The sequence below is a fragment of the Ammospiza nelsoni genome, chromosome 6, assembly GCF_027579445.1.
Source record: "Ammospiza nelsoni isolate bAmmNel1 chromosome 6, bAmmNel1.pri, whole genome shotgun sequence".
Classification (NCBI taxonomy): domain Eukaryota; kingdom Metazoa; phylum Chordata; class Aves; order Passeriformes; family Passerellidae; genus Ammospiza; species Ammospiza nelsoni.
The window spans coordinates 15,285,971-15,308,407 of NC_080638.1; the positions used below are offsets into that span (position 1 = coordinate 15,285,971).

At 38.0% G+C, this 22,437-nt stretch overlaps 1 protein-coding gene across 6 annotated transcripts in view; it reads right to left on the bottom strand.

Annotated features, from left to right (window-relative positions):
* SOX6 (SRY-box transcription factor 6) overlaps nucleotides 1-22,437 on the bottom strand; it is a 257,653-nt gene that overhangs the window by 121,024 nt on the left and 114,192 nt on the right. For all 6 annotated transcript variants that reach the window (XM_059473935.1, XM_059473933.1, XM_059473934.1 and 3 more), the window contains exons 5-6: nucleotides 20,385-20,557; nucleotides 16,839-16,907 (exon numbers count right to left, since the gene is read on the bottom strand). In XM_059473935.1, coding sequence (XP_059329918.1) covers nucleotides 16,839-16,907; nucleotides 20,385-20,557 — 242 coding nt within the window. The remainder of the gene's footprint in view (nucleotides 1-16,838; nucleotides 16,908-20,384; nucleotides 20,558-22,437) is intronic.

Sequence of the window (22,437 nt, forward strand, 5' to 3'; positions counted from 1 at the left end):
CTCCCAGTAAGATCCTTTTTTCAAATTGTGCAGCATACTCCAAGTAAATCACTGAAACTACAAACAAAATTCTAACTGGTAAATTTGCAAAAAATATGTAGGCTGAGATGAAATGTATCACCACAAATGAAATCTTTTTCATTCTCTTTTCTCTGACATGTGCAGACCTTCTGCAAAGAAGGAAAGAGAGCATTATTTTGCTCAGTATACCCAAGGCTCTGTTTCCATGGGAAGTGTGTGCCAATCTAGAGCAAGTAGTTTGGTAAGAAATGTGATTTGTGAACACTTGCTTCCCATGGTTTTGCATGAGATGCAAACACAGAGTTTTGTTTCTCTGCTGTCTATTAAAGTATAAGTCCAGATCAAAACTTTGCCTTTGAATTTAGGGCATTGTAACATCTCTTTCCCAATTAAATTATTCAAGTTCTAATATGGGGATAGGTTAGTCTGAAGCCTTTTCTTCCAGGACAAGCTGAAAGGCTTTATCAGGGCCACTAATTTCATGGAACTTAACTGAATGCAATACATTTTAGACTTTTTTCCCTATATCTCAAATGTTGTTACGTAATTACCTATTGTGTCCTTAAACTCTTGAGCTGGAACTCTGACAGAGAGACACACAGCCCAGCTATTTGAAAGTTCTTTCCTTAGGAAATCAAGGTTAAAATGCTTTGGTTTCAGGGATTGCATACATCGTTTTTTCTTTAAAACTAAATGCTATGATAAACACTGGAAACAAACAGGCAGATTGAGTCTGAAATTTGCACTCATTATGAGCATTTTATGAAAGTAAGCTACAAATAGTAATAAACCTCCCACAAGACAAAGGTGGCTGTTGGTAAATATAGAAAAATATCTAAGAAATGGGGAGAAGTGCAACACTGAGTCAAAGTGTCAGGCAGCAAGAATGTGAGAAGTGTTGATTATTCCTTCTTTCTTCAGAAGAGATATATGCTACTTTTATACGATTAACATTTCATTCTGGTAACCTGACAACAATGCAGCAAAGGTATAAAAGTTCATTCTTAGCTGGGAATGGTAAGCATTAGTCCATCTTCTTTTTTTTTATTGTAAAAAAAAGCTAAGTTAAGTACTGTGGAACCAGAGCTTTAATACTCTCCTCAGCTCTTCACAAAAGCCTCAGTGAAATCTGGGTCCTGTCATAGCATGACAAGAAGATAATCTGTGTGGGACCTTCCTTTCTGATTATAAGGTGCTTTCTCTTAATCAGATGGAAAGAAAGTCTCTTGGTAAGAAACCCCTCCTCCTCCAGAAAATGAAAACAAATCTTTAGAGAAAGGCTTAGTCAGAATCTACATGCAATCCAGGTTAAACCATTTTCCCTGGGCCTTATAACTACCAAATGTCCCTGCATTTGTGTGGCTCCTTCACGTCCTCTGAAGCAGTGTTTCAATCCAGGCAAGATTTCACCCAGCAATACGGGCCTTTGTAGCATTAATATCCTAATGGTCCTGGATGTTGCAGCTCATCAAGTGTTATGTACTTTGTCATCTCCAGGGAGAAAGGAAATAAATGGGCGACTTTCAGCTTTGGCAGCTGTAAATCTGTTACCAGGATGAAGAAGGCAGATGTACTGATGTGCTGTTCTGTGGAGCTATTCCTGATTTGCAGAGGTAAGTAGGATCTGGCACAGGTTTGTGGCTTCTATCCCATCAGAATTCATTTATTTAGTGAGAAGAAATAGAAGATTATTTACTTCATAACAATTTTTAGAAGACCCTTCTCAACAAGTGCTAAGGAATGCTGTGTTCTTTCCTACTGCTATTTTTCCTTTCTTCAACATGAAAAAGCAAAGCCTGGAAAGAGGAGACAAGCTGAGAGTCCTACATGCCATTCCAGTGATCCATCATCCTTTCCATTCTTCTCAGAAAAGAAATAGATATTTTTCGTTTAAAATGCTACCTCTAAAATCTTTAATTCTTCTTGTTGCTAGAGAACTGTCTACTCAGGAAAGATTAAATGCATTTAAAATTTTGAAGCTAGTTTCATTCTTAGCACTCTGCAACCTGTAGATTATTCATTTACCATCTTCTTATACATACTCTTCTTATACATACAATAGAAGCTTAAAGAATAAAAACTGCTCCGCTAATTCTATGAGGATACCTATGTTGCCTAGAGTATGTAATGGATATACTGAATCAAAACACTGAAATTAGGAAAAAAATTATTTCTCAAATACTTTTTGAATTGCAATTTTTTTTATGTAGATATGAAAGACTATAAGTTTCTCAAATTTCAAACACAATTCTGATAATAATCATTATATTATAAATAAAACATTGCAATATATTGGTTCTGCAGGGGGGCAATTGGACGGAAAACTTAAAATAAGGTTATAGTACAAAAATCACATGACAGAATTGATCCAAAAAAGAAAGATGCTTCTACCAGAATAATTCTATAATTTCTGCTGTGGTCTCAGCTTTCACAACTGTACAGGCACCATGTCCTGAGGCACAAGCTCTGATGCCACACAACCCAAAGCCTTCTCCTATGCCATCTTGAAGCCTGTTCAGACAATGACTTCACAGGGCAATGGAAAACACTTTTTTCCACCTGTTTGGGTTCTGATTTGAAGAGGATCAGTATGTTCTGATTGAGAAGAATCAAAAGGGCTGCCTGTTTCACAAGGGAGTTTCCTGTTTGTTTCAGAGTAGGAAATATGCCTGAAACCACATAGTATTTCTTGACAAAGTGCTTTGCCAGTGGTGACCACAACATTTTCAAACTGTTGCACTGGAATGGCTCATCTTTCTCTCAAGGTAACAACAGAGTTCTCTAACACTATCCAAAGAAAATAATTATGTTTTCTACATTAAAAACAAATAATAAATTACATCAATCTGTCAAACTATGGACCTATTCTCCACAGAGAACGCCAACTGCCAGTAACACAGGAGGCACCTGAGCCCCACATTAAAAAAAGAGTGTAAAACACCTTCTTGTAAGGGGTAGCACCACTAGACTACACAAAAGGCACCATAAAGGTCTTCCTACATATTTAAACACATATTCAAACATATTTAAATATGCAGTGAGAGGCTTATAAAAAACATACCATACTATACATGCAATTAAGTAAATATTAATATGCTTTACATATGCTGAACCGTTATCTGGACAATATAAATTGTCATACTAACATAAAGCAATAAGCACTAATGACAATTCCTACTACCATTGTGAGAAAAGGAGAGGCTGAGAAAGAAGAGCAAGACATTGGACATTTTGAAAGAAATCAATCCAAGAGCTTAAAGAGATAGTGATTTTCATTGAAGATTCAAAATGAAATGAGTCCACTTTTTTTTTTACCAACCAGGACCTTTAAAGGGGCAATTTTGCAAAGAGAAATAACACCTTTGGACTTTTAATGTATGTTTATGTAAAATGTGAGTGGCAGTTCCATGTTAATAGACCTTGTTTAGGGGAAAAAAAAAAGAAAAAAAAATCAGTTGCTGAACGATGGTGAGTAATTAGCCCCTTAGCATCCCCTTTCTCCAGGAATGCTTCCTCCTGAGCTGGCTCTTTTAAATAGCTCCAGTCCTGGCTGCCTTTGTTGAGCTTGGAAATTGTGCACATATGAGAGAAATTAAGCCCTCATTTAACAGGGACACATGTCTGTCAAGTCCAGAGGAACAAAGGCTGGTCCCTGGGGGCTACTCAGCTCCCTGAGGCTGCCACTCATTCTGTTAGCAATGCTTACCCTTTACAGATTGTGTATAAAACCCAATAAATCATTTCATCTACTCTGGTTAATATACGCATGAGCCTGGGACTTCCTTCAAAGTTGTTTTTTTTTCTTTTTCTTGCAACTCCTCACATTTATTAAGAAGTGACCTCTCTTTGCCAGAGTTTAGCCAGGTTTTTACCTTTATGCAATAGCATTAATGTCTGTGAAGTAAACCTGAAACATTTACTGTCAGAAATAAAGACATTTGATGCTGCATCTATTTCACACAGGAAATGTTTTATGACTCTTTAATGGCCAATAATCATCAGTGTCTATTGTATAAATTACTAGTAGATTCTGTTCCTCCTAAAGTTATGTTTAAAATGCCTGTATATTTCAACTGATAGCAAAATGACAGGGTAAATAAAATAACAGATTTGTAGCCTTGCATAGGAAGAGACTCTTTTCTTAATTAAAACAAACCAAAAGGAAAGTAATAAAGATAGCATTTTAGTTTTGTTCTTTACAAAGCACTATCACAAAGACACATTTATGTTGTCCTGGATAAATCAAAAGAAAAAGGACTCTCAAGATTAAAAAAAAACAAACTTAATTGCACAAAGTGATAACTGAAGTAAACACATGCAAGACAAAAATTTTCATGCACAATATATCAGCTGCCTCTGAGCTCTCTGTGGTGGATGGACACACTTATCCCCAAATATAAATTCACACACAGAGCAGAGGAATATTTTACAGTTACAAAAAAAAAAGTAAAATGAAATGCTGTCATTTCCACGTGAGCTCCTTTTGTATTTAAAAAGAGGGCCTAATTCTGTACTTCTAGTATTAAGACCGACATAAATAGAAAGAACATGAACAACACCAGCTGAGGAAATGGCACCCTGCACTGCATTCAATGAAGCAAAACTCTCACTAAGTTGAGCGTGAGTTTTTCCTTATACTTGAGCATAGGATTAAGCCAATACAGAAAAATTACTGGTGTAGAATAAAAACAAATTAAAGTGCAGAGTTGTATCTTCTTTCCCTGAAATGGTGAAAGAAATATTTCAATGCCTGCTATTAACAGGGGCCTTTTTTTTTTAATTTTGTCCACTCTGCAATTTTTAGCTAACACATTGAAAGCCTGCCATTTCTCAAGCAACAATATTATGCTTTGTATTGAAAACCACAAAATAAAGAGGGCTGACTGTTCTGACAGCTTTAATCCTGATGATACTTGGAGACCCAAGTAAAAAGAAACTGGTACAGCATGGAGTTTTCCCTGCTCAGCAGGCAGAGAAAAAGCAGTTCTGGATTTGATAAGTAAAACCAGATATAGTTGATGGTTATATGTTAAAGCCCTGCAATTAATGGAAAACATCAACAGTCCAATGAACTTGCATATCAGTGGGGTCTTTGAGAAAGGCTTTTCTCCCATCCTGTTAAAAACTCATCAGCTGTACAAGTTGGGACTTTTATTTTTTGGTGTAAAGAATCGTGCATGTTCCTCTGTTGTCAAAGGGGAAGACATAAAATATAAAGACTCCAGATCCCATTTATACATTAAACAAACCCCTTGTTTGTTATGCATGTTGTTATTGATATTCCTCACTGCAAATTCGTGCCACAGTAGCAATGAAAAGCACCAGGCAGGATTATGCCCTCAACATGAGGTGCTTCACAAATATGAAGATGTGGCCTGAAGGATCTGACAGTCAGAAAAAAACTGATGTAGTAATAGCTTGTTTTTGTTCAAAATACCAATCACAGTTAAAAACCATCCATCCTTAGACTGTTATCAAAGGCGACAATTCAGTGTATATTAAAATCAAGATAATAACAAATAATAACTTTATAAAAACAAATCTCTGCAAAGAAAACATGATACTATTATTTCACGCTCCTGCAATCCTGAAAGTGACAGAAATGCAATCAATAACCCATTTCTTAGTAACAAAAACTGTACAATGCAATGTACATATTTGCATTGTTCAGCTCAATAAGGATCTACACCTTTGCCTCCACCACACAAACATTTCTGAATAATTGACTGAACAGGCACCAGAAAGGGAAGTGACTGTGTCTACTATGAAGCCACAGTAACAGTCAGGAATTGTTCTGAAAGTGTAAGTAAATGAAAAGTAAGCCAAAAATTATCAGCAAAAAATAAGTGTGCCACAAAGGTAGTCTTCATTCTGGAAAGAACCTAGCAAAATCTGATTTGAATTGGGTTCAAATTAAAAACCTTGGTTCACAAGCCACAAAACAAAGACTTTGTTTGAGCAGAATTTGATTCATTCCTCAATGCCCATATCAGATGTGCTTGGTAACAGAAAATCAGTTTCTAGAGTTGGCCATAAGAAAGCATTACCCCAGGGTGGATTTTTCCCCTTGAGCAAAAGTGATCAGAAACTCTGAGCCACTTTATCCACCTACTCTCTACAGATCAAAATGCAAAATGTTGCCGTGAAAACAAGGGAGAATATGCAAAGGTGTTATATGCTATGTATGCCACTGACATAATACTTTAATAGGATATGCTGTAATTTCCTGCAATTAATATCTTAGCAGAGCTATAAGGGCTTTTTTCCAAAATTATACCATTGCATTTACAACACTAAAATTAACGTTGTGTCAACCTTTCCATTATAAGCCCCCTTTTTCAGAGGTTTATAACTTGGCTGTAAAAATATATTCTGGCCTAAAATGTGGCATGTAAGATCCCCATTTAGAAACAGACATTTTGATTAAATAAAAAAACATTATTTAAGTCTGTTTCAAGTAAGTCTTGAATGCCCTACAAACTGTGTGAGGGACCGCCAAGAAGTGTAGGCATTCTTCGAATAAAAACTTATTTTCTCTCCACAATAAAGTCACTGTTCAAAGGATGTTTCACGGCCACGGAATTTGCTCCACATCTGCAAGGAAAATACGTGGATTTGGGAAACTGCAGACTTCAGTGAGAGTAGCCTCCTCACTTGCCTGTTTGTGTGACAATGGCTGTGCTTCTGGTCAGCAGCTCAGCCACATGGGAGACTCAAGTTACCCAAAATGGTTTTCACTTGGGGTTTTCACTTGTGGGTGAGAGGAACAAACAAATATTTCCTTGTCTGGGTGAAGTGGATTCACTCTGGCTAAAACCTCCAACAGAGTAAATTAAGGCAAGTGATAAGTTGACAGAAAGTCATGATAAAGACTATGATCAAGATGGTAGAGAACCATCCTACAAATTCTGAAACCACAGATTTCAAGTCTGTCAAATTTCATATAAGAACTGGATTGAGCCTCTTTGGAAATTTAACTAAGGTGCTTAAATTAGGAACCTCGTTGTCTAATCAACAGAAGGTAATTCACAGCACCTGGACTGCTTTATATATGGAGCCAAAAGTCCTAATTCAGTCACCCAAATCAGATATCTAAAATTAGATGCCCCCAAATATCTATATGCTTTTTATTCTGCCTCAAAAGAGTGTTGTGAGGATAATACACTTCAGCTTATGAGACACTCAGATATGCAGTTACAGAGGAGATGAGTATCCTGAAAATATATCACCAATAAAATTCAATGAGATGGAAAAGGCAAAGCTAGAAATGTGATAGTAGCGTTCGTCATACCAATCACTCCTTGTCAGAGCAAAAACAAGTGCCATACCCCCACCTCTGAGTAGGGTTTATCTCTATATATTATATTATATACATTGCTTTGTCAAGTACAGAACCTCAGCCTGTGCTTAAGCTATTAGGTGCATATTGCCCTATTTTGTTACCTGTAGCAAGTAGCCATGCAACTCATTTGTCGACCTGATCTAGCTTTTCAGCTAAACATATATTTCCCCAACTGGTTAATCTCTCATTTACAGACTAAAAATGCCTAATACATTACTTGGAAATAAAAAGTTCCCTAACTGAGAAGTGCCCTCCCATACTGTGTGACAGTGGTGTGTCTCAAGATGGATTTCACACTTCACCATCACTGTGAAGTTCTTTGCTTTTATTATTTGGTGTAACAACTTCAATGGTTTCTTACGCTGTCATTTCAGGTGGGTGAATAAGATTAATTCAGCATTTCATAATGCACCATTGTATACTGTTTACATCATTTATTTTCTTTTTACTGAATGATTACAAATTTCAATTTAAACTTAATAACATTTGGTGGGAGTTACTGCATGTGAATTAACCGTGGTGATGTCAGTGCATCCCTCTGGAATTTAAAAGATATTTCACTGTGTTATATCATGTGCCGCACAGTATATCAATTTTTATTTCCCATCCCTCAAGTATGGAATGCACACTGTGTAACTTCTAGATTCTCAATATAGACATAATTTACCCAAGCTGTGCAAATGCCCAACTTGCTGAAGATGATATATACAAGATTTATATTAAAGACTAGTTCTTTCAAGGAAGCAGAAGCCTTGCATAGTACACAAGCCACTATATTATCTAATTATTTGGGGAGAGGGGTTTCTAATGTTACAGACAAAGGGAAATAGCATGTAAACTGCAGTCATAAACCAATTTTTCCTTACTCTAACAACTTTAAGATTAGATAGGTAAATCCCAGGCAGGACCATTTATCTTCCTTGAGAACTATACTTTGACATTTTTGTGAGTGTCTGGATTAGCTGGTTGCATAAACAGTGAATATTAGAAATATTCATTCACTTTACTTTTACTTACATGCCATCAAGCGTATACCAAATGTTAAACAGCATCTAGTTTGCTCATTTGCTGGATTGCACATACTACTGCTTTCTTTATGTGAATTCATAATTCCTGAATGCATTCAGAGAGCAATGCACTTACTTCTTCCTTGCTGCCATGATATTAAGTATATTAAAAATAAGTTTTTATGCTCAAATTGATTCAGTAATACACTTACATTCTGGAATATTCCCACAATTACAACTAAAAATGCTTTGATTTCTAGGCCAGGATTTAGTTCATCAGATAAATTTAAGTTTTTACTGTGAGATTTCAAGAAGTACTTTACAATTTATTTGCTATATGCTTTTGGCCTTTCTAATGTGGAGCTGTACTTCATCATTTTCCTCCAAGTACCTGCTTTTGCAGACAGAAATTTTGACCTCTGATACCACCACATTCCAGCCTTGCCTGTATATCTGACTATCTCCATAAATCAAGTCATTTCAATACTAGCATTTATTAACTTTTTTCTTTTTCCAGTATCTCCTGATTAGTGCATCAAATAGTGGAGGTGGCAGGATTTAAAAAAAAAAAAAAGGGAAATAGAAAAAAGCAATGCAAAACTTGATTGTTTTCCCTCTTGGCCATCACGTGGTTGTCAATCATAAAAATCATCACAGGAAAAGTAACTAATTAAAAATGAAAGGCCAATATCTCAAGCAGTTCCTGTCAGTCCTGGGATATGTTTCCATGTAACACTGATGTAAGACATGAAAAAGAGCTGGCGTGCCCAAATGGTTGCCTGTTTTTTCCAGCTACATCTGTTTGTCTAATGAAACAAATTACATTCCCTAAAATCTCTGCCACATTTGTACCTTTGATATTCCAGCCACAATACTAATATCCTAAATCCTTCCCTGCAAGAGGTGCTCACTTGTGCAAAGCCCAGTTATGTGAGTAACAGTACACAAGCCATCAAACTGCCTGAGCGGGTATTACTCAAGCAAATAAGGCTTCACAGGATCAGTCCTGTTGGATAGGCTGCCAGCTGGCACCATTTCCCCTCCCAGTTATCCATTTTACTTTGTGCACATGCCACTTAGGAATGAAACTGGGATTCTGTGCTGGAGAAAATAGCACATTACTATTGCATTATCCCAAATATTGCAATATCGAAAGGAGAGCATCATCAGATTGACAGAACAGCACCAGAGAGGTTCAGAGGGGCATCCCCTCTGCCAAAGTCCTTGGGAGTTGGACCAGGGTGCCTGGCTCAGCCATGGCTCTTGCTCCACACCAGGCTGGAACCGGCAGAGCACCAGCCAAGAGTGACCCCCCGGCAGCACCACAGGTGGGCAGCAAATATTTGCTTGATCCTCTGCTGTTATTCAGGAGCTGGTTATAATCTGCCTCTAAATTAGAAGGGCTCAAATCATGGGCTCTCCTATAAGTGAAGCCAGTAGAAGAAGAGTCTGGGCTGAATAGAATCAGTGAGATTTTAGCCCCTGGCTTTGGCAGAGGCACAGCTGCGAACAAGTCCTTAAGCCACTGGTGAGGATGCAGCACAGCACGCCCCAAGCAAACGAAGCAGCAGGACTTGAACTAGGGGATGCCTATGTCTTCATTTCCAATTTTAAAACACACGTGGGAGAGGGAAAGTGGGAGGACAGCTACTATCATTTTCTGCACCAACATGAGCCCAAAAAACAATGACATTTACTTTGGTTTAACTAATTTCCACACATCAGATCATGTTCGGCACCCGAGTGCCAAAGTCCTATTCTTCAAGTCTGTTGAAATACCACTTTTCGAAACATGTGTGCTAACATTTGGCCAACACCACCACAAGATCATTTTATTAACTTGTAGCTCATTTCATAGACTGCTGCTCATGTTGCTAACATATGCTATTCTACCATTTACTGCTCTATAATTAGAGAAGTCATATGAAAGAGATACACAAGGCTTAATTTTTGCATTAAATACAATTTGTTTAGACTCGGGTAGGCGAAATAAGGAAAAAAAGAGTCATACAATGAATTAGAAAACTGCAAGACAGCTAATTTAACTCTTAAAAGGTCACAGCAAAATTTTTTTAAAACACAGCCTCCCCACCCCCCTTATGACTGCATACATTTTTAAGAGTCAAATCCAGAACTATATTCTGCTCTGCCAGGATAAAACTTGTTTCCAGGGACTGAGGGCCTCGGGGGCAGAGCAGCTAGCAGGATCCTTGCAAATGTGGGACCAAGGGGTAAGATCAGAAGCTTACAAGTAGCAGAGGACTGTGAACCTTTTACACGCTGTGTCTTTTCTGCTGCCACCAGACTGTTATGCCAAAGCATTTATAGTAAGGAAGAGGTTGAATAAAGGATAGAGAGCAACACCAGAATATTTATTATAGCATGTGCTGCTCAGAGAAGGCAAGGATCCTGCATCACTGCTCCTTCCTCATAGCTGACAGAGAAAATTCCAAGCCAGCCAGCCATGAAGATGCCTTTTACTGGGAAAAGCTGGCCGTTAACAAATCTTTTGCTTGAGAAATTATCACATAAGGACTTTAGAACTCATTAATAAGCCAGTATGTAATAATAAATAAAATATAAACTTTGATGTTTAGCGTATTTATCTTTCCTCCACTGGATCAGTTTCAGTGTTCACCAGGCAAGTCGGGAGCTGGACAGGAGCCGTGGTGCCACACCTAGGGCAGAGCCCCTGAAGTGGAATCAGCGATTTAGCAGCCAGCTGCAAGCTGCAGGCACACAACAGCATTTCTCTCTTCCAACTGCACACAACTGCATTGCAGAAGGGACTTGGATATATATTATTTTTAATACTGAGTTGCTTAAAAAACAGTAAAAATATATACCAGTGACGGCTGGGAATCAATTCACAAGCAAACTGGGTTTTAAGGGAAATGCATCCTTTCTACTGTAAATTAATAAACTGCAGCTATAGTTTATTAAGCCACCACAATATTTTACATTTTCTACTGCCATAATCTTGACTGCTTATAAATTACGGTACTTTTACCTATTCTTTAATCCAGAAACATCATTATTAAAATGTTTGATGGAGGCTGCAGTGCATCTATCATTGCTTGTAAAAGTTAATTAGATTAGATAAAAGAAATAATTAGATTTGCATTTTTATCCCGGTTTTAAACTTCCAAAGAAGATCACAACAGTGTGCCTGTGGGCAATTAAAAACAGCATAGAGCAGTGAAATATAAAGGCAAAAAAGGTCTGTTTTTCCTAGCTAATTCATGATTGAAGATACAATTACAAAATATTTTAAGGGTTTGCTGAAGCTGGGGGCTATTCCTAGACTTCTAAGCTTTGTTTATAACTCTCTCTCTCTCTTTCAAGGGAGTATCTGATCTGTGTACCCTGCCAATAGAAGTATCAAATTGCTTTCAATGGCTTTATTTGGTCCTGTGCAGAGCTTGCTGGAAGGGGATCAGTTTCATGATCAATAACAAAAAAAAAAAAAAAAAAAAAACAAGAAAAAAAAGGTAGAGGAGACTATTCCCTAGTGCTGGAACAGTACAACTGCCACTGCTTTTGCTTGTCAACACTAAATAGAGTTTACAAAGAAAGACACCCTCAGAGAGCATAACTGAGCTGACAATAACTGGATTCCAGCCTGTGCATTTTCAGCAAGCTCTCTGCAAGGAGCTTTAACCTGTCTCCAAAAGGCAATAAATGAAAGGTTCAGCTCTTAAAATTGGAGGTCAGTTACATACTTAATGATGAAGCGTATCTTTAAATCTATTTCTACTATTATTATCCTAGCAAAAAATTAATTAACCAGGTCAGGGAGGCTGTGAAGGCTAATGTGGAATGTAATTATTCCTGATCTTTAGACATGTACTTCACATAAAGAGATAGTCCTTATTCAGCTCACCAGGTACCTCAATTGTCAGTAGTTAATCATGGATAAGAAGAGAGACTCATTGGTTCAGTCTCTTAAGTTTTACTTATGATTCAAATGATTCTTATTCAAAGACAGTTTAAATAGTTGTAATTTTATGTTACAATTCTTTTATCTGTTTACTATCACAGTAATCACGTTCACTGTATTTGAGGGAAACAGAAAATGTAAGAACATTTATAGGAAAATAGAATAGCATGAATGTATAGATTAAAACTTTAAAAAATTACTATTAGGAGTAATTTCTAGTGGCTGAATTAAAACAGAAGACTTATGAGAGCAGAGGAAACCAGTTTCTCTATGCAATGGAAATAATACTGATTCAAACAGAAAACAAAATGCTCTGCAATGGCATTAAGCACAGTAAAGAGGAATAAAGGTGAAGGGAAATGGACAAAAGCAGCTTGACTCATCTTTCACAGTTATCCTCATCATAGATTTCTGCAGAAAAGCCCAGCCATCACTGTCCCTTTTAGAGACTTCAGATTTAGGAGTTGCTCTGATGAAACCTCCCCAAAAGGAGGAAAGCCCTGAAAACTTTCATCATTTAAATTCCCTGCACCTCCATTCTCAGAGGGGATCCTGGAGCAGCAGGCTCCAAGCTTCAGTGGGATCCACCTCTTTTCCTCAGGTAGGCAAGGAGGGGCTCAGAAAAGAGTCCCCAAGTCTCATTCTGAAAGGACTGAATTCTCATAATGAGGCACAGAACTCACAGGGATGTCAGGACTCCTGATTTGGAAACATTTAAGAAATGCATGTCTTCCCTTTTTCCAATCTAATCTTCATGATTTACTACCAAATTCCTCCTTTAACCAGCTTTTTCACTTATTCCTAGACATTTTTCCTTTCGTAGCACAGGCTAAGAGATGTCCTTGAATTAGCCCAATTATGTTCCCTCTACTTCAGAATGAGTATTTTTTATTAAACAATCAAATGAAGAAACATATATTTAACAAAAATCTTAATCAACCTTTAGACTGATCTGTGAGCTCTTATTTGCCCCACATTATCTTCTCAACTTTAATTTGCACTGAAATCAATGATTTCTCTGCACAGCTCTGCAGAATAAAGAACTTAATTTGGCATACTAGATTTCCTCCCATCTCTGTGGACTCCTCTATAGAAGAGTGTTTATGAACATTATGAACATTTGAGCTGAAAAGTAATAATACACTGCATTTATTTGAAAATTTTCATTTAAGATTCTCAAAACATTACATTTAAATTGAGGGAAAGGATACGATTTGCCAAATTTCTGATAATCAGAGACAGGACTGTGGAGAAGTCCAGATTCCCACTGCTTTTAGCCAACAAAACTGCATTCCCCAACACACAGACCCAGATAGAAACATTAGCTTCACGTAGAAAACATGAGATGATTATGCAGAACATTTAATGACCTCTGTACTCTTGAAATACCTATTATTTTTGCATACACTAAGCCTAGATAAAGTGCTCTTTGCTCATAGATTATTGACAAAGTTTTGGATGTATAACAAGTCTGCAGTATGGTGCTCCAGTAAATGATCTCAAAACAAAACAAAATAAAACAAAAAAACCCAAAGAAAGAAACAAACCGTCCACCAATTAAATGAAACAAGGTCAAAATGAATACATAAACAGATAATATAAATAATAAATGCTAGGTAATGCAAATTCTCAGTATATTTACCCAGTAGTTGTCCAGGGGAAGCGTGATGTTATTTAATGTAAATTATTTAAAATTTTGTATGTGGCTGACCTATTATAAGCCCCTTCTAGAGCAACTTCTAATTGCTCAAATGGTTCAACTGGGTGCATTACTCTCAGAACCTCTTGTTTGAGAATTGACACTGCACCTCAGGAGAGGACAGTTGACACACTGTGTGTCTCGTGGTGAGAACATTGCATCAGCAGTGCCCCTCTCCCCCTGCATCCTGGAGAACACGCTGTACTTGCCTGAGTGGCTGTGCCATGAATGGGCCCCTGCCCAGATGGAACTGGCACCTGTGCTGCTCACATTTTGTAATCTCCTCAGAAGGGGAGTGGCAGGCAAGGGTACCACTGTTTTCTCACGCATACGGAGTACAGATAAGAGCCCACACCATTCTCTGTAGGTAATCACTGTTTCCTGAAAATTGTTGCTCAAGAGTGTCTTTGAACAAACCTTCTAAACAAAATCAAGTTATTGGGGATAGTGCTGCAAATTCTACCAGGCTCAAAAACTAAATTGGGAATGCAAACATTCAAATTTTGTTTCCCCTTCCAGACGCAGAGAGCAGGATTCACCTCATCTCACATCAGATCTCTACACTACAGGCACTGACACATATATCCTCCTTAGTTAATGGATAGAAACAGCCATTTTAAGGAACAATTTATCTGATATATTTTAAATATCTACTTTAGGACAAGACAAAGTGTATCCTGAAACACTTAGCTTCTCACTGCTCACTACAAGAGCAATCTGGATAATTAATTAGACAGAGTCTGTACTGCAGTTACCTATTTTTGATATGATGAACTCCACTCAGAGCAGCATGACTTCAGTACCAGTATTGAGGTTTCTTGGGAAGATGGTGGGAGAGGGTCTGGGAGAACCAGCACAGCACTGTTTCTGTCACCTGCCTCCCTTTTGCCTCCATCCCAGCTCTAGCCCTTAAGGAACTACACATCTCAAACTGTAACACTCATAACCAACTCTACAGCAGCAAACCTACTACAAACTGAGACACAACTTAGTCACTTCTCCCTCAAGCAACTTCTGGCTGCCAAACCTGCCAGCAAAGAAACAAAGCAAGACCACTTGGCTCACAAGCAAATGGACTATGTGAGCTGGAGACAATCTTTCTTTTAGTAATCTCCCCAAAAGACCATTGGACATTTGACTTGGCGCCTGCCCAGCGTGCTTAGTGCTTCTTACTGGAGCCTACAGCACTCCTTGGGCCCTGGGATGCCCACTACCAATCTGGCTGACCAAATGGGAGAAGAAACAATCCTTACTGACTCAAACACACTGGTTAGACTCAGGTAAATGTAGAAATCATAAATCAATAAACAGGCCAAACCACTAAGGAGCTGTGGCATGAGTATAATATATTGGCAAGAATTTGGAACACTTCTTTGCATACGCATCTGGGAAAGGACGGGAAAGAAAACTTGTGGAGGGTTCAGCACTATGTAAGAGGAAAGGTGGAGTGAATGAGAAAGGTAGCAGAACCTTCAATCTATTCTAGAATGAATTCTAAGACCACGTTTCCCTGGAGATAGGGGAAGGGTAAAGCTACTGGAAAGTATTGACTGAAGTGAAACTTAAAGTACCTTTGAGCTTTTTACTACAGAGCAGGTATCCCAGTCAAACATACCTACAATTCTCCAAAGAGAAACAAAAAATCCTAGTCATAATTCTTCTTTCTGTTTCCAAATTTTTGAAGGAATTTTGAAAACTAGAAATTTCTCATACAGATAACACTTCTGTTTTGTAGACTTAGCTAGGTTTCAGTCTTAACTTTTATGCTGACTTTTTTTATATTATTCTTTGCTTTCTGAAGTCAGACTTGCAAATAACACTTAGAGAAGATGGTATATTTTTTCCTTACACTCTTCTTTCTAGTTCCTTACACTATCTCTTTCATCCTAGATGAACACCTAATATGAACACACAGTCTCCTAATAGGCAACAACAATAATGGTGCTTTACAATTCAATTGTGTCTCTCATGCAAGGTATTAACACATCTATATTTGTTAAATAAAGCCCTTAGAAGTGTAACTGAGACTGCATTACAACATTTTCAAAAGCATTTACAAGCATTCCTTTGGGATGAGGGAAAGAAAAACTTCAGTTTTGGCATCTAGTAACATAGCAATCTGCTAATTAAGGAAAAGAAATGGATAGCCCAAGCTTATAAGAAATGATTGGCAGCACAATCATCTGTCAGACCAAATTGAAATATTTCAATCAGTGAACAGGCCCAGGGAAATGCTCTCAAAGTGGGAAGCAGAGAAGGTAACACAGTCACATGCCAACAATTCCTCTGCATCCATGTCACTCCCTGCCCACGTATACTTGCACAAAATTAAAACATGTTCTGAGCACAAGTACAGATAATTGAATATCTCCAGAATACTTCCAGATCCACAAGGGTATAATTACTCCAAAGGCACCTGGAACACATATACCTGTGGGTTTTTGTGCATGAGCAGACTGGTGCCAGGGACTCAGTACTGCCTCAATGTCTCAATTTTGCCTTTGTAGAACACAGAATTCCTCCAGCAGTAAGTGAGACTCTGTTTTTACTTCACACAATGCAAGTCAAAGTGATTGCAGATTTCAGAATTATGACAAGATGGTGAGATTTAAAAATAGTTCATAAATTTCAGAAGAAAACTTTGCCTATTAAAGTTCTTTGCACCAAAAAAGATGTCTGACAATAATTTTTAGGGACACAAGGAACTCCCATAAAAAGCATCTTTACTCAGGCTTATTAGCAAAGCGAGTGGCTGCTTTATTTTAGACCCTTCCCTCTCCATAAATGAAACTTAAGTATAATCAGAAGAGAGCAATAAAACACACTGACCTGAATTTGCTGCTGCAGTAGATTGATTTTGTGCTGCTGTTGCAGAAGTTGCTGCTGTTGTCTTGCAATCTATTAGAAATAAAATTTCCATTAAATTAAAACAGCAATATTGAAATTTCAATACTATTGACCGAAAAACATAATATTTGTTATTCTTTATTATATTTTATTAAGCATATTATTTTTTTAATGGAGCATCTTTTAGAGGTAAATTTAAATGCAACATAAAAATCTACTCAGCAACTAAGAAATATGTATTTTAAGCAGTGAGACCTTAGCTCTGAAAAGCGCAGAAACATAGGTTTATTTGTGTGCATATGAATAATCTCATCACTATTCAACAAAGCATTTAAGCCTGTGGTGATCTTTAACTGTGATGCATTATTGTTAGCTACAATGGGAATGAAACACATGCTTAAAATTAAGTGCTTTTCTGAATGGGGATGGGATTACGCAGGTGCTTAAGGTTAAACATACATTTTCCTGCTTTGCTGAACTGGAGCCTTGGCTGGTGTTTATGGATGTTTCACTATTCAGCATGAGCTCCTAGGGTGAGCTTCTCTGACTTTCTCCACAATGAGCAGCACATTACTTCTCTTGCAAATCTCAAAAATCATCCTTGGAGCTACTTAGCGAAGCAGAGCCTTATTCCGTGTAAAAGCAGTACCTGGTGCTCAGCAACTCATCCTCCACACAGCCCTATGAAATATGCAGATATTCTTTCCCTCATTTGGTAGATTCAGTAGGGGATCTGGAGGATAAAGGTTCACTCTATCCCTTCTCTAACACAGATGGAAAAAAGCAAATGTTCTGGGTGGAGAACACTAAGAGACTGGTGAGAGTTTGCTACAGATGCTCCATCTACCTCCCTGATTCCCACAAAATGAGCATGCTGGAGCAGAAGTGAAATAGGATCCTGCCCTCAGACCACAGAGCTGCTCCCTGCCATGGGTGATGTGGAAGGCAGCCACCGAGGAGAAGCCACAGGGAGCTGGGGGAACAACTGGACTTCTGCTGTAGAAGGGCCACAGTGCAGCAGACTGAAATGAGAACAAGATTTGTGTTTCCTGGAAATCCCAGCCTCAGCACTTCTGCTACCTTCATTTCTTAAGTATAATTTCCCCTCCTATAAATATTTATCTAGAGCAGAGGAATCACATAAAACAGCAAGAAGCTGGTGACAAAGGTATTTTGGTCACTCAAATCCACTGTTTCTCTTTTGGCAAAAACCCTCTTGGTCTCCTTCCCTAACATCTTCTAAGCACACTTATTCTGTTATAAACAGAGAAAGCTAAGTAAAATGTTTTTATGATAAAAAAATGACAGGAATGTATAAAGGTTGGTTTGGAAATAAACAATCACATAGTTTTAGTGAAAACTGTTCAGATTAACTCAGAAGGAATTTGCAGTCACATATTAACAGCTTGTAATTGTGCATACAGGGAGACCAAGGCTGTCATTTCCTTAATCTCTCACTGTCACATGGAAATAACTCTGTAAGTTTCTTCATTTAAAATTCACTTTTGTAAGAGAAATCAACACAAAATTCATATGTATTTTTAAGTCTTACATATGACCTCAAAGAGGCAAATTAAGGTCTAGGTGATTCTGGGGCTGGGTGAAGGCAAAGGATCACACGAAGATGGAGTCAAGTAACTCTCACAGATCACTACAGCAATGCTTGTAATGGAGCTCAAACCCCTTTCAGGATCCTGGTGTTCAAACAGATCTGGATCAATCTCCCAGGCAAGTCAATAAAATACAGTGAGTGAGGGCTGCACGAGCAGACCTTGTGTGTGAGTGAAAAAGGGAATCAGAGCTGGCACTCCTGTGCCCAGGTGGCCCAGGGCAGGTCCTAGAAGCTCAGGTAGCTGTTGTCAGCACCGTGACCAGCCGTGGTGCCTGTGCTTGGTGAAACAATCCTAATGGGGACAGCGCTATATGGAATATTTAAAACCTCTGTGGGAACTGGAGTTGCCACTTTTAGTGAGCAACACACCAGTTGTGTGACTCCATCTTAGAAGTGCAGTGCTTGTAACTAAAGGTCTGTCAGGGTTATATCCACATTGCCCCTCCTGTTGAAGGTCTCAGCAAAAGAAAAAGGTGGTTACAGTGTGCAGCTTCGCAGTGAAAGGACACAGAGCATGGAGCTGCATTGTGGGCCACCCTCTCTCAGTGCTGTATCATTCTTTCACGGGTACACAGTACCCTACATCCAGTATTGTCTGGAGCTGCTGATGACCTGGCTGCAGCCTAACACAGTAGACCACAGCCAAGACAAGGAGGAGGCTTTTGTTTACATGTGCAAAGGAACAGATCTGCCAGGGTGCTGCCAGCTTGTGAACAGCTTTTTGTACCTGCATGCACAATGTAGCACCATTTGAATAGGCATTTCCTGATGAAAACAAGAAATATACCATGGAGCATCTAATCTCCAAGGTTCCTCTTCGCTGGAGCAGTTCTGTGATAGAAAATGTACCCAAGACCCTGCAATGCAATTACCATAGCATCGTCTTGATGTATAGGCTTGACACAGTAAAGTAGGGTACACAAGCACCATGTGGCTTAAATTCTGAATTTTATTTGCCTATCGGTTGAGCTACATGCTCGCTTCATTGAGCATGACAACCTAGTTTTAAGTGTCATTTAATTTTCATTTTGAAATATAATTACAAAGTGTTCACTGTAAGATATCACTCGTCTGCAAATGTGTCAAGATTAATTTGTGCTAGCTTATTCACAAGTGTCAATAGTTAATTACTGTGTCATCTCTAGATGGCTAAATGACATTCTAACTTCTGATTTTTTACAGTGTTCCTTTATGTTATTTTCCATTAGGGGATGAGGCCATATTCCTACATGTGGGCAAATACCCAAGCACATAAAATACCAGACGTCACAACTCATTAGAATCAACAGAGCATACATTGCTGTATATATCCTATAAAATATATTTAACTGAAAAGATAATTCTAGTAATAATGTCAGATTCCTAAAAACCACACATTAATTTGGATCTGTTGGATCTAATGCCTAGGGGACTAGTGCATGGGATCACTGTTGTTGCACTTTTGTTCGATGAGAAGAGGACAGCTCGTTGGACAACTGCATCTTTAAACCAAACAAATAATCAAGGAAAACAAACAAACAAAAAAATACAAAAAAAGAAAAAAAAACCTATTCACAACCTCAACAAACAAATCAAACCTTACTTGTGCAAGGTATTTGAAGGTTTGAATACTTAAGGGATTTTGTTTAATTATTTTCTTTTCAGAAAGAGAAAGTGTTAAATAATGGTCATAGTCTGGCTTGTTCATAACTCTCAAAATTGCTTCTCAGTGCAAGGAGAACTGTGAAATCTATCATCCACTCCTTTTTTTTTATCTTCAGGGTCTTATAATATTCCCTCTTTCTGGAAAAACGTCCAACTTCTGCAGATATTTAAAAAAAAACAAACCACCAAAGGAAACAACAGCAGGCAGAGCGGAGTTTGCGACAAGCGTTCTGCGCGAACAATTTTCACAGGTTTCCTTCTTGGAGCCTCACCTGTTCTTGCTGTTGGCGAGCAAGGTCCATTTGCTGCCGTTGCTTTTCGATTTGTGAGGCTGCCAGCTTTTTCTGCTCGTCATGGGCAGCCAGGAGCTGCTCCCGTAAGCTGATCAGCTGGGTGATCATGGTCGAGAGCTGCCGCTCTTTTTCTGCCAGGCTTTCTGGGGTACCTGAACGGGGGGGAAAGATGGACTGTAAATATCAGGTAGACAATATTTACAAAGCAGTATTTACCCCTCCAAAAGAAAAAAAAGGCTGCATCATCAACGTGTTTTTTTTCAAACAGCAGCTTGGATATATTTTCTACTAACAAATCTCAAAAGAATGTAACACATAGATTTGCTGTGCTCTAAGCAGGGGAGGATGTAACAGAAATGGGAGCAGAAAAGATATAGAATATTTCCTTTTTTCTGGCAGGGATTTATTCTGTATGAATCCCTGGATCTTCTCCATCTAAACCTGCCCACTGTGATAAATACATTCATAGTTTATCAGACGTAATTTTACCTCAGTTTATATATTTTCTCATTTTTTCACTCCATGTATGTACTAATGCTAAAACAGAATTTAAAAGATGCTGTTTGGTGGAAGAAGCAGTTTAAGAATTTATTGATAATTTCTCCAAAATACCCATATATCTGGTAGGTCATTTAGGTAAATGTAATCCATGGTTGTGGAATTTGTATTAAAAATGAGCTTTACTTGTCCCTAAGAGAAATGGCTAACCTGAGAAAATGGCTTAAGAATTTTCATTTAACTTTCAAAGTTTACTCTACAGAGAGCACTTAATTAATATGAAACTACGGTACATTTATTCTTTGCACTAATGATGCTTAATGGTCTGTTTATGGGTAAATTGCATGGGTCTCATAAGTGGAGAGTACAGGGTCCTTTTCCAAATCAATCTGAAAATATCCCACCTCATATAGGAACATATTACCCTGTCAGAAACAGCAATGTCAGTTCCTATATTTGAGCCATACAATACATTTCCTTTTGTGAGCACCTCAGAATCGTAGGTCTATAAGAGATAATATAAATACATCAAGGTAGAAGTCCAAGATTATTGGAGGACCATCTGAAAGAAGTTTAGAGTTGGAAGTGGGATAAATAAAGCAATTCAATGTTGTAAAGTAGAATTGAAAATCAGAGAAGAAATCAAGAATTATTTAGGTCTGTAGTCTGCCACAATGATATGAGAAGGAGCACAAAAGAGAGTATTCAGAAAATTCCTTTCCTCTGTTCACAATAGAGGACTGTGATAAAGAAGTCACTGGACTTTTAAAGAGGAAGAAAATGTGTGAGCAACAGGACTTGGGAGGGAATGGAGAAACAGTCACAAGATTATGACTCCAGCTTCTTCCCAGGAATAAGATGGATATCTTGTAAAGAAGAAAAGAAAAAAGGGCTGACAGGTTTCATAAGGAGAAGGAAGACAAAATAAGCTCCTGCCAAGAAGGTGAAAAACCCAAGATTATCCACTAATTACATTGTGGGGCCAGTATGATTCTTACACAGATTTCATTTGCAAAAGCAGCTTAAAAGAAAACCTCTGTCTGAAATTGCTTTGTATGGAAAAAAAGAAACTGTAGCTTAAGTCACTTACTCTAAACAAACTCTGAGAAACAAAGATGTTTCTCAAACTCTGAGAAACAAAAATGTAAATGTAGATTTTATGTGCGTTTATTAATTGCATTTAGCAATGCCTACTGAAAAAGATTCAATTTCTTATTCACTATTAAGTATCTTAGTTTTAAATGAGTTTCCAAGAAGCTGATGTTTCCCTACCCTCTATAGACAGTATACATGTGACATAGGCCTCCAGAAGAAGAAAAATGTGTAAATTCTGTTGCAGTTGAAATTTTAGAAAGGCTTGATAGTGATTTCCTTCATCACAAGAGGAACAGTGGATGCATGAAGCTGAAACTGAAGGACCTTCCTACCTAGACCAATTCATTGCAAAGCCTTAGTGTGATACAAGTGACTGAAGCAATAGAAGAGTTCTGTGCAAAAAGCTGCTACAAGTCCAAAACAAATAGAAAATAATTTT